The sequence below is a fragment of the Salvelinus namaycush genome, chromosome 1 (assembly GCF_016432855.1).
Source record: "Salvelinus namaycush isolate Seneca chromosome 1, SaNama_1.0, whole genome shotgun sequence".
Classification (NCBI taxonomy): Eukaryota; Metazoa; Chordata; class Actinopteri; order Salmoniformes; family Salmonidae; genus Salvelinus; species Salvelinus namaycush.
The window spans coordinates 51,355,712-51,370,672 of NC_052307.1; the positions used below are offsets into that span (position 1 = coordinate 51,355,712).

Genomic DNA, 14,961 nt, shown 5'->3' on the forward strand with positions numbered 1-14,961 from the left:
CAGTAACCAAAATGTCGCTAGCAAGGCACTTAGCCTTTATTGCTCCAGGGTCGCTGCTGATAATAGCTGACCCTGGCCATGACCCCACTCTCTGAAATGTTTAAAAAACCAGACCCTAGGCAACACAGTGACTAGTTTCAATGATGGACTATTTTGGCATAGAGGGACTAAGTCACTGCCATATGCCACTACTTTATCCGCTTGAATAAAAATCGATGTAGGCAGTGACGTAGTTCCTCTATGCCAAAATAGTCCATCATTGAAACCAGACTCTAGTCACTGTGTTGCCTAGTGTCGGGTCTTCGACACTACCCTCTGAGGGTGTCTCAGGGGGAGTTGGGATATGCAAAAAACACATTTCTAATTCACACTTGTACATGTATAATACACACTTGTACATGTATAATACACACTTGTACATGTGTAAAATAGGACAAATATAAGCACCCACCAAATTATTGTTAATTATTTATTATACTTTGTTTCCCGCATTTACTCAAGTGTTTCCGTTATTTTGGCAGTTACCGGTACAGTATATCATTTGTTGAATATAAAAGGTGGCATGATGACAATGGAAAAATCTAAACTTTTATCCTTGCTTCATAGAGGTATAATATCACTCTCACGGAGTGACAGATTCTTCTCTCCCTTGCCCTCCGACCGACGTTCATAAAAATATGATGAAATATAATCTTTATCAGATAAAATGACTGTACTTTGCATGAAGGACACATCGAGGAATCCTTCATTTGACGTACCTAATGTAAAAAAACATTCAACATGAAATATCGTTTAGATAGGACAAGTTGTTCTAAATAATTTTATTTAAAAAAAGTTTCAGGTTTGCATGCTCTGACACTGCTCTGTTTGACTAGGGCAATTTGACTGGTTTTGCATACGTTACCGTAATTAAATTTGACTCTGGCAATCAGGAAGCTTGTGTTTACAGAATGTACGTGTGTGTGTGTGTGTGTGTGTGTGTGTGTGTGTGTGTGTGTGTGTGTGTGTGTGTGTGTGTGTGTGTGTGTGTGTGTGTGTGTGTGTGTGTGTGTGTGTGTGTGTGTGTGTGTGTGTGTGTGTCCTTACATGTGTGTTGCGTTGAGAACAAGGCAGAAAAATATAAATAGTAAAGTAAAGTACAGATACCCCAAAAAACGACTTAAGTAGTACTTTAAAATATTTTTACTTAAGTACTTTACACTACTGAGTAAAGTATGTTCAAATCACAGGGTATGTTCAAACCACAGTTTTTTAGTCGCATGACAATTACATTATGACAAGGTGCATAAGTCCTGTATAGAATTCAGTACACTCAGTAGAGTGTTGGTTCATCCTCTACACTATGTGTGCTCAGCACTGTGGGTGCACATACAATCGTAGCCATTCGTAAATCAAAGCACAAGACAGTGGCTGAGATGCATTTGGGCAAATCCAAAAATCTATTTTGTGCAGTAGCTGACTAAATACTGAGTGCCATTTTCCTGACTGTACTGTGATTCTATATTTATTAGGATAGCAGCTACTCTTCCTGGGGTCCAAACAACATTAAGTCACTTACATTACACATCAAACAAAAGATAAAACAGTACATCATACAACATTATTACGCTACTACATATCTACAATATAAAATGTATAATACCACCATACAACAATATTACAATGTACGTGTGTGTAGAGTGCGTGTGCTAGCGCCTGTGTGCGTATGCGCGTGTCTGTACCTGTGTGTGTGTGTGTGTGTGTCTCTACACAGTCCACGCTGTTCCATAAGATGTTTTTTTTATCTGTTTAAGAGTGTGCCTCTGCTAATAGAGCTGATACATGTATATTCCTACTACCTATTGGGGACATTTGCAGCAGTCACGCATTCCTCAAGCTAACTCTCCTTATGTTCAGAACAGTGTGTGTGTGTATGGGTAATTGTTTGTGAGTTTACGTAACGTGTTCTGGTAACTGTGTTTTATTAGGCGTGTGTGTGTGTGCATTGCCTTGTATAAAGCTGTTGTGCATATCTCACTTTGCAGATCTCCTCACTATGCCTGCCCAGAGGTCATAAGGGTAAGTGTACTCCCTCTCCACCTCTCTCTCTCTCTCTCTCTCTCTCACTCTCTATTTCTCTCACCTCAGTGTTGTATCTCTCTCTTTCTCTCTCTCTCTTTTCTCTCTCTCTCTCTCTCTCTCTCTCTCACTCTCTATTTCTCTCACCTCAGTGTTGTATCTCTCTCTTTCTCTCTCTCTCTTTTCTCCCTCTCTCTGCCTCCCATAATGGCATTGCAGCACAAGCCCATGTGCCCTCCAACCATTCACTTTAGAGTGCTCTGCTCTCAGCTCTGTATACAATGAACCGTCTCTCAGCTCTTCGCCCCTCAGGCAGTGGCAATGCCACACAGCCACGTGTTGTGTCATCACAAGCCGTCTGATATACTGTAAGCCGTGCAGCTGTGAATCAGGTGTATGCCAGGTGGATATGTGCTTGCATTGTCAGGTAGGATCCTGCAAGTAAGCATTTCGTTGGACGTTGTATACCAGGTGTATCCCGTACATACGACTAATAAAACTTGAAACTTGAAACAAAAACCGTGCTGTATGCCAGCTGTCATGGAGTTGGTTACTTACAGTGCCTTCAGAAAGTATTCACACCCCCTGACTTTTTCCACATTTTGTTGTGTTACAGCCTGAATTTAAAATGGATAAAATGTAGATTTTGTGTTACTAGCCTTCGCACAATACCTCATAATGTCAAAGGGAAGTTATATTTTTTGAATTTTTTACAAATTAATAAAGAATGAAAAGCTGAAGTATCTTGAGTCAATAAGTACTCAATAAGTCTCCTAATAAGTTCCTTGAAAAAGAATAGTATTTAAAATGATTTTTGAATGACTACCTCATCTCTGTACCCCACACATACAATTATCTGTAAGGTCCCTCAGTCAAGCAGGGAATTTCTAACACAGATTCAACCACAAAGACCAGGGAGGTTTTCCAATGCCTCTAAAGAAGGGCACCTATTTGTAGATGTGTGTAAAAAAAGAAAAGCCTTTGAGCATGGTGAAGTTATTAACTAGACTTTGGATGGTGTATCAATACACCAAGTCACTACAAAGACACAGGCATCCTTCCTAACTCAGTTGCCGGAGAGGAATGAAACCACTCATTTCACAATGAGGCCAATGGTGACTTTAAAAGAGGTACAGAGTTTAATGGATGTAATAGGAGAAAACTAAGGATGGATCAACAACATTGTAGTTACTCCACAATACTGACCTAATTGACAGAGTGAAAAGAAGGAAGTTTGTACAGAATACAAATATTCCAAAACATGCAACCTGTTAAAAAATGTTTTATTTTCTATTTCACCTTTATTTAACCAGGTAGGCCAGTTGAGAACAAGTTCTCATTTACAACTGCAACCTGGCCAAGATAAAGCAAAGCAGTGCGACACAAACAACAACACAGTTACACATGGAATAAACAAACGTACAGTCAATAACACAATAGAAAGATCTATATACAGTGTGTGCAAATGAGGTAAGATTAGGGAGGTAAGGCAATAAATAGGCCGTAGTGAAGAAGTAATTACAATTTAGCAATTAAACACTGGAGTGATAGGTGTGCAGAGGATGAATGTGAAAGTAGAGATACTGGGGTGCAAAGGAGAAAAAAAATAACAATATGAGGATGAGGTAGTTAGATGGGCTATTTACAGATGGGCTATGTACAGGTGCAATGATCTGTGAGCTGCTTGGACAGCTGATGCTTAAAGTTAGTGAGGGAGATATGAGTCTCCAGCCTCAGTGATCTTTGCAATTCGTTCCAGTCATTGGCAGCAGAGAACTGGAAGGAAAGGCAGCCAAAGCAGGAATTGGTTTTAACAATAAGGCACTAAAGTAAAACAGCAAAACATTTAAAAATATATATAAATAACTTTATGTCCTGAATACAAAGCATTATGTTTGGGGCAAATCCAACACATCACTGAGTACTACTCTTCATATTTTCAAGCATAGTGGTGGCTGCATCATGTTATGGGTATGCTTGTCATTGGCAAGGACAAGGGAGTTTTTTAGGTATACAAAGAAACAGAATAGAGCTAAGCACAGGCAAAATCCTAGAGGAAAACCTGGTTCAGTCTGCTTTCCAACAGACACTGGGAGACAATAACCTAAAACATAAGGCCAAATCTGCACTGGCGTTGCTTATCAAGATGACATTGAATGTTCCTGAGTGGCCTAGCTGCAGCTTTGACTTAAATTGTCTTGAAAATCTCTGAAAATACTTGAAAATGGCTGTCTAGCAATGACCAACAAATAACTTGACAGAGCTTGAAGAATTTTTTTAAGAATAATGTGCAACTATTTTACAATCCAGCTGTGCAAAGCTCTTAGAGACTTACCCAGAAAGACTCACAGCTGAAATCACTGCCAAGGGTGTTTCTACAAAGTATTGACTCCGTGGTGTGAATACTTATGTAAATGAGCTATTTCTGTATTTCATTTTCAATACATTTGCAAACATTTCGAAAAACATGTTTTCAGTTTGTCTTTATGGGGTATTGTATGTAGATGTGTGATTTTTTTATTTATTTAATACATTTTGAATTAAGGTCCAGGAATGGCTCAATAATTGCAACATTTACCTAGAGCAAACGCTGCAGATAGCAACACTGGGTGATTTGAAAAGTTATAGTCAATCGATCAATAATATAATAATTATTTTATCAAAAATATTGATCTTTAATTTACAATCTGTAGAAACTATGAGAATAGAAAAGTTAATAACTTTTGTGAAGCATCACAGCACAGTTGAAAAATATATGGCAAATAGAAATCCAATATGGATGGTGTTACGAGATAGATAGATGAAAGGGGTTGACTGGAGCTGAAGGGTGGGACTAATAACAACAAAATAACAACTGTAAAACATACAGAGTCTGTAAAATGTATATACAGTGGTTGCTCATCAAAAGGTTTTGAGATTATGCTGCGGGACATAGAGGTAATTTGTGGTTTAGTACGGTACCCTGCGTCACTGTTTCATTGCTCCAGACCACAGCAAGGGGGAGTTAGAGCACTGATTATGCTTCTGGGTACCAAGGCGCTAATGTGTCTCTATCTGACAATGAATGGGCGACATAAACCAAATAGAAACTGATAATTGTGCACAACTTCAAAATTGAATTTCAATGAACTGAATGATGAGGATGAAGAAGGTGATTGAATTTAGAACAATAGTGTAAGATTTTCCATTCCTCTGTCCTGCACGCTCACACTCTGAAAAAGACAGAGTGCGGTTTTTATTTTTAAGGTTAAGGTTTTTAATTCTAAGAGAAACAAAAATATCCAGTTATATTCCATGATGTTCTTAAGATATATGTGTTGACTGAATATAAGCAAGTGATGTCTGCTAAATAATCAAGTTGATGGCGCAGTCATATAGCCTGGATATAGCCTGGATTCATGGCTTTGGATCAAAATAAATAAGTACCAACATTCTTTCTGATAGTCTTTAATAAAGAAATGTTTTGGTCAGGCGACAGTGGGCTTTTGGTTTCTCTCCCTCTGAAAACAGAAATAAATAATTCTAAATAACAAACAAACAAACAAATTAGGAAGAATGTCTCACCCCATGTTCAAGAATGGCCTTTTCCTCACTCCGGTCATTTGAAAACAAAATAATCTCCAAAATATAGTTATTTTTTTAAACAAAGCGATTAGTATTATTATTATTAATTTATTTAGAATTATATAAAAGCCCCTTAGATATTCTCACAGATCAGATTTGCCCTAATGAAAAATGCCCCATAGATATTCATTTAGAATCCTCCAATCCTCTAAATCTAATTATTAGCGGAGTCACGTCATTTTCGATATACTGTAGGCCTACTGTAGGCGACATGAGTCTCACTCGTGTTGAGTAATGTGCTGTTAAAAGTGGTGTAGGTCTTATTTATTTAAAAAGCATATTGAAGTTAGAAGCAATAGGATTTGAAGCAATAGCCTACCCTCTGTGGTCAACTATTTCAGCACCGTTTTGCGCATCTCTGAGACAGGCATGAGGACTGGTCTTGATAAATCAATTTGATTTTGATTTTCACTGAATCTCTGTTTGGGTATTGGTTAGACTACAATTAGGGTGTGGAAATGTTATGCTCTTAGTACTGTAACCTACTCCCGACCGAAACACTAAGGGTTTTGTTTTTCGTTTTTCTTGGAATAGAAACACTATAATATGAATCTAATTAATTAAGCTACATTTCTTAAAATCAATCCAACATACTATGTTCTTACAAAAATATATATATTGAAGGTTATCAAATTCTTCTCAAAGATGCCCTCTGGTGGTCAAACTAGCACTAACTAGGATTAATGGTAACAATGGCTAACAATTAAATAACGTGTCATAGAATTCAGAGGCAGCCCGCAAGATGTGCAGCAGTATGACGCAACTTTTACAGGAAGAACCAATGTAGGTTCAGAACTTTTGTGAAATCACACATTTACAATTATATGGCAAATAGAAATCAAACTGGATTGATATCAGAAATAGAGGAAGGCCAGGACTAAAAACAAACAAAATATAACTATTGTAAAATAGATTGTGTCTGTAAAATGTATATAGTATACAGTTGAAGTCGAAGTTTACATGCACTTAGGTTGGAGTCATTAAAACTCGTTTTTCAACCACTCCACAAATGTATTGTTAAAAAAAAAGCAAATTTTTCCAACAATTGTTTACAGACAGACTATTTCACTTATAATTCACTGTATCACAACTCCAGTGGGTCAGAAGTTTACATACACTAAGTTGACTGTGCCTTTAAACAGCTTGGAAAATTCCAGAAAATGATGTCATGGCTTTAGAAGCTTCTCATTTGAGTCAATTGGAGGTGTACCTGTGGATGTATTTCAAGGACTACCTTCAAACTCAGTGCCTCTTTGCTTGACATCATGGGAAAATCAAAAGAAATCAACCAAGACCTCAGAAAAATAAATGGAGACCTCCACGAGTCTGGTTCATCCTTGGGAGCAATTTCCAAACGCCTGAATGTACCACGTTTATCTGTGCAAACAATAGTGCACAAGTATAAACACCATGGGACCACGCAGCCGTCATACCGTTCAGGAAGGAGACGCGTTCTGTCTCCTAGAGATGAATGTACTTTGGTGCGAAAAGTGCAAATCAATCTCAGAACAGCAAAGGACCTTGTGAAGATGCTGGAGGAAACAGGTACAAAATTATCTATAGCCACAGTAAAACGAGTCCTATATCGACATAACCTGAAAGGCCGCTCAGCAAGGAAGAAGCCACTGCACCAAAACCGCCATAAAAAAAGCCAGACTACGGTTTGCAACTGCACATGGGGACAAAGATTGTACTTTTTGGAGAAATGTCCTCTGGTCTGATGAAACAAAAAACTGTTTGGTCATAATGACCATCGTTATGTTTGGAGGCAAAAGGGGGAGGCTTGCAAGCCGAAGAACAGCATCCCAACCATGAAGCACGGGGGTGGCAGCATCATGTTGTGGGTGTGCTTTGCTGCAGGAGGGACTGGTGCACTTCACAAAATAGATGGCAAATTATGTGGATATATTGAAGCAACAACTCAAGACATCAGTCAGGAAGTTAAAGCTTGGTCGCAAATTGGTCTTCCAAATGGACAATGACCCCAAGCATACTTCCAAAGTTGTGGCAAAATGGCTTAAGGACAACAAAGGCAAGGTATTGGAGTGGCCATCACAAAGCCATGACCTCAATCCTATAGAAAATTTGTGGGCAGAACTGAAAATGTGTGTGCGAGCAAAGAGGCCTACAAACCTGACTCAGTTACACCAGCTCTGTCAGGAGGAATGGGCCAAAATTCACCCAACTTGTGGGAAGCTTGTAGAAGGCTACCCGAAATGTTTGACCTAAGTTAAACAATTTAAAGGCAATGCTACCAAATACTAATTGAGTGTATGTAAACTTTTGACCCACTGGGAATGTGATGAAAGAAAGAAAAGCTGAAATATTATTCCGACATTTCACATTCTTAAAATAAAGTGGTGATCCTAACTGACCTAAGAAAGGCACATTTTTGTAGGATTAAATATCAGGAATTGTGAAAAACTGAGTTTAAATGTCTTTGTATGTGTATGTAAACGTCTGACTTCAACTGTATATATGTATGTGTATTTGTATGGTCCCGTGTGGCTCAGTTGGTAGAGCATGGCGCTTGCAACGCCAGGGTTGTGGGTTCGATTCCCACGGGGGGCCAGTACAAAGAAAGTATGAATGTATGTACTTGTAAGTCGCTCTGGATAAGAGCGTCTGCTAAATGACTTGTATGTGTATATGTATGCATATTTATATATACACTACCCTTCAAAAGTTTGGGGTCACTTAGAAATGTCCTTGTTTTTGAAAGAAAAGCACTTTTTTTGTCCATTAAAATAACATCAAATTGATCCGAATATAGTGTAGACATTGTTAATGTTGTAAATGACTATTGTAGCAGGAAATGGCAGATTTTTTATGGAATATCTACAAAGGCATCCAGAGGCCCATTATCAGCAACTACCACTCCTGTGTTCCAATGGCACGTTGTGTTAGCTAATCCAAGTTTATAATTTTAAAAGGCTAATTGATCATTAGAAAACCCTTTTGCAATTATGTTAACACAGCTGAAAACTGTTGTTCTCATTAAAGAATCAATTAAAACTGGCCTTGTTTAGATATTTTTTTTAAATGGGGGATTGGAAATAATGCAGACAATTACATTGATGGAAGCAATATTATGCGCAATATTAAAGCTAATCCACCCCCCCCCCCCCCCAAAAAAAAGCCTGTAACAAAATGTGTAATAAGTCAAGGGGTATTAATACTTTCTGAAGGCACTGTAAACACCAACTCAGCCAAGGGAGTATTTTAAAGGTTAATCTGAGGTTTTCAGTTCATAAAAATAATGTGGAAGCTGTATCTCACCTCCATAACAGCATGCATAATTGATTACATCATTCTCTCTTTTTTGTCTGTCGTTATCGCTCTGTCTCACTCTCCCTCACCCTTCCTCACCCTCTTTCTCTCGCTCCCTCTCGCTTTCTCTCTCTCTCTCTGTATCTCTCTCTCAGGGGGAGAAGTACGACGGGAGGAAAGCAGACGTGTGGAGCTGCGGGGTCATCCTCTTTGCACTTTTAGTGGTGAGTGATTGACAGCTGCCGTTGCCCTGACGATAACCCTGACACGTGCCGTTGAGTTAGTGTTGTGGTTTGATGTGAGTTAAAGTGACAGGGGCCGTAGCTGCTTGTGACACAGTAAGTCTTCACAGGAAGCTGCACCTCAGTGACTCGCTGGCTTTGGTCTACAGTGACTTGCATAAATGTCTTCATTAGGATTTGAAATACCCACAAACGTCTTGCCAATGGCCTGTGATTCCAGATCTTGTCTGTATAGAATGTTAGTGAAAGATGAGATTAGATTTTTGGTTCAGGACTGAAAATTAAATCAGCAACCTCCATCTTTCATCCCCATATGATTGGTTGATTCATCATGTTTCTGATTGGAGCAGGGATTTCCTGGGCTGGCTCGACTGTCAGCTTTGTACTGACACACATATGCTCATTAATCCGAGTCTGTGTCATCAGCATTCACACACCGCTCTGATGAGACAGTGACAAAGTGGGGAAGCCGAGAACAAAGGAAATAATAGGCTATGTGTGTGTCTGTGTGTGAGGGGTTCTCCATTTTTTTGTCAATATGGCCATCAATTATTTCTCCCTGATGAAGACATGTTGAGATGGGAAGAGACCCTATCAATCATGCTATCGTAAACTACACCTCTAATCCATAGAAGTATGAATACTCTGCCTGTTTCAAATGTCAGATAGACCTTCACTGATTGGCATGAGTAATGCTCATGTGTTGCCTTGCCTGGTGTCTCTTGAAAGCCATTCGTATTAGAGACTTTGAAGAAGGCTGGCTAGATAGACCTACACTGACTGCCATGAGCAATACTTATTCACTGTATTCCCTTGGCTAACAACAATAACCTTCTTGTTTGTCCTTGTCAGATGCGTACAGTACAGTGTCACCTGGCAGTCTTTAACTGTTCTACTTTGGCATGGCTCTAGATTTCCAATGCCGACTTACTGAGTGGTATCACATATGGCCGGTTTCCCGGACACATATTAAGGCTAGCCTTGGACTAGGAAACACTTTCAATTGGGAAATGGGAATCTCCGTTGAACATTCTTTTTCGTCCAGGACTAGGCTTTAAGTGGGTCCTGTAGACCAGCCATTAGACTATCACTGGAACTTGAGCATCATTCTGGTATTAATGCTCCTCTCTGTGTTCAGAGGACCACGACGGAAATAAATGGTTCACTTTTTTTGTGTGTGTGTTATCCTTGATGATTTGAATGCGGTGTATCACTTGGCAGGCCGGAATTCTGAATAAAATCTTATCGATCTCAGGGCGCCCTGCCATTTGACGATGACAACCTGAGAAACCTGCTGGAGAAAGTGAAGTTGGGCGTTTTCCACATGCCCCACTTCATCCCCCCGGACTGTCAGAACCTCCTTCGGGGCATGATCGAGGTGGACGCCACTAAGAGACTCACGGTACATTCCTCTAAGATCAGCTCTAGGATCAGATGTATGTTCGTAACCCCCTTATTTCAGGTGGACAATTCCCTTGATATCTGCTCTAGCATCAATTTAGATTATGGCCCACCTAATCTACCACTAAGATCAGGCCTAGGATCAGATGTATGTTCACAACACCCTTGTTTCAGCTTGAAGATGCACTTAACACTACATTTGTTCACTTTCAGGTGAAAGGTAAATTGGTTCTCAATCAATATAGAGTGCAACTTGTAAAGGGCCTAAGCAGATATAAATGTAACAAACAATTCCATCTCACTTTATTACCACAAAATATTTACTACCACAGTGTAAATCAGAGCATCTTCCCCAGCTCTCACCCACAGTACTAGTAAAGCAGAAATCACTTATCACTGTAGACAAAGGGAGCCATCTTCCCCTGATTTAGACTAAAAGACACTCAGAGGCAGTTTCTCATCCTCAGATTAAGAGTATTCCTGGATTTAAAAGCACTTTTAATGGTGTTTCTACAGTTACCATGTCATTTTGTCCAGGAGTAGGCTTAATCTGGGTCTTGGAAACCTCCTCTCTGGATCTAGACTCTAGACAGTAATCCCATTGACTCTGTCTGTTTGGTTCAGACATCTGAGACACAGACAGGCGGCACTTGAAACCCTCCCACGACTACAGTGTGACTTCCTCTAACAGTTTATTAGATGAACTCTCACTCACATCAGCATTAAGAGTTTTCTGTCAAATAGAGGGTGCTTTCCCAGTTGCCCAACGTCTAATGTATCCCTCACTCATCTGGTTTTCTCTCTGTTTAATCTACTCGACAAATAATATGAATATTAATGCTATAATGTGTTTTTATTTTCTTCTTTCTATGTATTGAAGTAAGTGGAAGGCCCATAGAAATAGAATGAATATACACTACATGAGCAAAAGTATGTGGACCTCTTGCACGTCGAACATCTCATTCCAAAATCATGGGCATTAATATGGAGTTGGTCCCCCCTTTGCTGCTATAGCAGCCTCCACTCTTCTTGGAAGTCTTACCACTAGATGTTGCAACATTGCCCACTGGGACTTGCTTCCATTCAGCCACAAGAGCAGCATTAGTGAGGTCGGGCACTGATGTTGGGCGATTAGGCCTGGCTCGTGTCGGCATTCCAATTCACCCCAAAGGTGCTTGATGGGGTTGAGGTCAGAGCTCTGTGCAGGCCAGTCAAGTTCTTCCACATCAAAGTTGGAAGCACAGAATTATCTAGAATGTCATTGTATGCTGTAGTGTTAAGATTTCCCTTCACTGGAACTAAGGGGCCTAGCCCAAAACATGAAAAACAGCCCCAGACCATTATTCCTCCTCCACCAAACTTTACAGTTGGCACATTTGGGCAGTTAACGTTCTCCTGGCATCCTCCAAACTCAGATTTGTCCGTCGGACTGCCAGATTGTGAAGCATAATTCATCACTCCAGAGAATGCATTTCCACTGCTCCAGAGTCCAATAGCGGTGAGCTTTACACCAGTCCAGCTGACGCTTGGCATTGCGTATAGGGATCTTAGGCTTGTGTGCGGCTGTTCGGCCATGGAAACCCCTTTCATGAAGCTCAATGAACAGTTCTTGCGCTGACGCTTCCAGAGGCCGTTTGGAACACGGTAGTTAGTGTTGCAACCGAAGTCAGATGATTTTTACACACTAAGCGCTTCAGCACTCTGCAGTCCAGTTCTGTGAGCTTGTGTGGCCTACCACTTCGCGGCTGAGCCGTTGTTTCTCCTAGACATTTCCACTTTACAATAACAGCACTTACAGTTGAGCGGGGCAGCTCTAGCAGGGCAGAAATGTGAAAAACGGACTTGTCGGAAAGGTGGCCTCCATTGACGGTGCCACGTTGAAAGTAACTGAGTTCTTCAGTAAGGTCATTCTACTGCCAATGTTTGTCTATGGAGATCGCATTGCTGTGCGCTCTATTTTATACCCCTGTCAGCAATGGGTGTGGCTGAAATAGACTAATCCACTAATTTGAAGGGGTGTCAAGATACTTTTGTACATATAGTGTATTATATTTTTTTGTCACTACAGTAGGTAAAGACTGGGTCGTTACTAGAAGTCTCAAGTGTGTCGTAATACGTACAGTGAGAACAGATAAGGCATGTTGCTGCGTTCACTTGTCTGTCTGTCACAGCATCTGTTCCACATGCCGTGTCATTAACACAATGCTGTTTCCTCTTCCTGTGTGTCTCTACAGTTAGAGCAGATCCAGAAGCACAACTGGTACATGTGAGTACAGCTCCTTTCTGTGTGTGTGTGTGTTTGTGTGTGAACATCCATACGACTGGCTGTTTTTTGCACACTCTAATAGATATATGCACTATGTACTTTTATCAGTGAAATGTAATTTAATTTACAAAATGTAGCATTTTTTTTTTAAAGGGTCAGTAGATAAAAGTATTGCACTTACATAGGCTAAATTAGGGAATGGGAACTAATGGAAGCTAAAGTCAAACGTTTGTGCAGCCTTTATAGTAAGAGAAGGTAGGTCCATTAGGACAGATGTGAGAGGTCTATTTTCTGCTACGCTCTAGTAGTTACCCTACACGCCACCTGAACATAAAAGACAATGATGTTCTTAGTTTTAATGGAACTCTGTTCTGCTCCTAAATGGCTTGGCCTTATCAATGCAGGCTTTAAATACCTCCTCTCAGAAAAGTGCCAAGGACCGTTCTACTGTTCAGCGATGTAATAATGTGTGTTGCTCATTGCTACATTATGTCAGTTCATCATTGCTGTTTAGCAATCTACGATATTGTATACTGAACAAAAATATAAACGCAACATGGTAAAGTGTTGGTCCCATGTCTCATGAGCTGAATTAAAAGATCCCAGACATTTTGTCATACACACTAAAACCTTATTTCTCTCAAATGTTGTGCACAAATGTGTTCACATCCCTGTTAGTGAGCATTTCTCAAGATAATTCATCCACCTGACAGGAGTGGCATATCAAGAAGCTGATTAAACAGCCTGATCATTACACAGGTCCACCTTGCACTGGGGACAATAAAAGGCCACTCTAAAATGTGCAGTTTTGTCACACAACACAATGCCACAGAAGTTTTGAGGGAGCGTGTAATTGGCATGCTGATTGCAGGAATGTACACCAGAGCTGTTGCCAGAGAATTTAATGTAAATCTTTCTACCATAAGCCGCCTCCAACGTCATTTTAGAGAATTTGTCAGTAAGACAAACCAGCCGCACAACCACAGACCATGTGTAACCACGACAGCCCATGACCTCCACATCAGGCTTCTTCACCGGCGGGATCATCTGAGACCAGCTCCCCGGACAGCTGATAAAACTGCAGAATTTCTGGTATGGCCAGGCATAAGCTATGGACAACAAACACAATTGCATTTAATCGATGGCAATTTGAATGCACAGAGATACTGTGATGAGATCCTGAGGAACATTGTCTTGCCATTCATCCTGGTGCCATCACCTCATGTTTCAGCATGATAATGCATGGCCCTTTGTTGCAAGGGTCAGTACACATTTACTGGAAGCTGAAAATGTAACCATTTCTTCCATGGGCTGTATACTCACCAGACATGTCACCCATTGAGCATCTTTGGGATGCTCTGGATCAACGTGTACGTGGACCAGTTCCCGCCAATATCCAGAAACTTCACACAGCCATTGAAAAAGAGTGGGACAACATTCCACAGGCCACAATCAACAGCCTGATGCACTCTATGATTATCGTTCCACATGAGGCAACTAGTGGTCACACCAGACACTGACTGGTTTTCTGATCCACACCCATACCTTTTTCTTAAGGTATCTGTGACCAACAGATGCATATCTGTACTCCCAGTCATGTGACATCCATTGATTAGGGCCTCTTTTTTTTAATTTTTTTATTACCAATTAAACTGTAACTCAGTTTATATTTTTGTTCAGTGTATATCTTCGTCATGTTTGTTGGATACATTTTCTTAACTTCTTGCGACTACAGGGGGTGCTGTTCCGAATTAGCATTTTGTCGTCTCCAAATTAAACTGCCTAGTACTCAATTCTTGCTCGTACAATATGCATATTATTAATTCTATTGGATAGAAAACACTTTCTAGTTTCATACAAAGTTGGAATGATGTCTGTGGGTGACCCAGAACTCTTTCTACAGCGAAATCCATGACAGACAGTGAAAGGTCTGAGAGCGAAGCTCTGGTTTCAGATCAGTTTTTAAGGTCTCTGTCTATCCTATGGAACGACACGAACTGCACCCGCCTTCCCCTGGATGTCAGTAACCAATGAGAAGTGGAATGGGCCTTCTCCGTAGCTCTCAGAGGTTATAAAAGACCAAGGAGTGAGAGTAGCCCC

At 40.3% G+C, this 14,961-nt stretch overlaps 1 protein-coding gene across 1 annotated transcript in view; it reads left to right on the plus strand.

The window, feature by feature from the left end:
* Positions 1-14,961, plus strand: part of LOC120045214 (serine/threonine-protein kinase BRSK2) — a 163,706-nt gene that overhangs the window by 106,400 nt on the left and 42,345 nt on the right. Inside the window, exons 6-9 of the mRNA XM_038990177.1 lie at positions 2,025-2,058; positions 9,108-9,176; positions 10,450-10,596; positions 12,830-12,861. Coding sequence (XP_038846105.1) covers positions 2,025-2,058; positions 9,108-9,176; positions 10,450-10,596; positions 12,830-12,861 — 282 coding nt within the window. The remainder of the gene's footprint in view (positions 1-2,024; positions 2,059-9,107; positions 9,177-10,449; positions 10,597-12,829; positions 12,862-14,961) is intronic.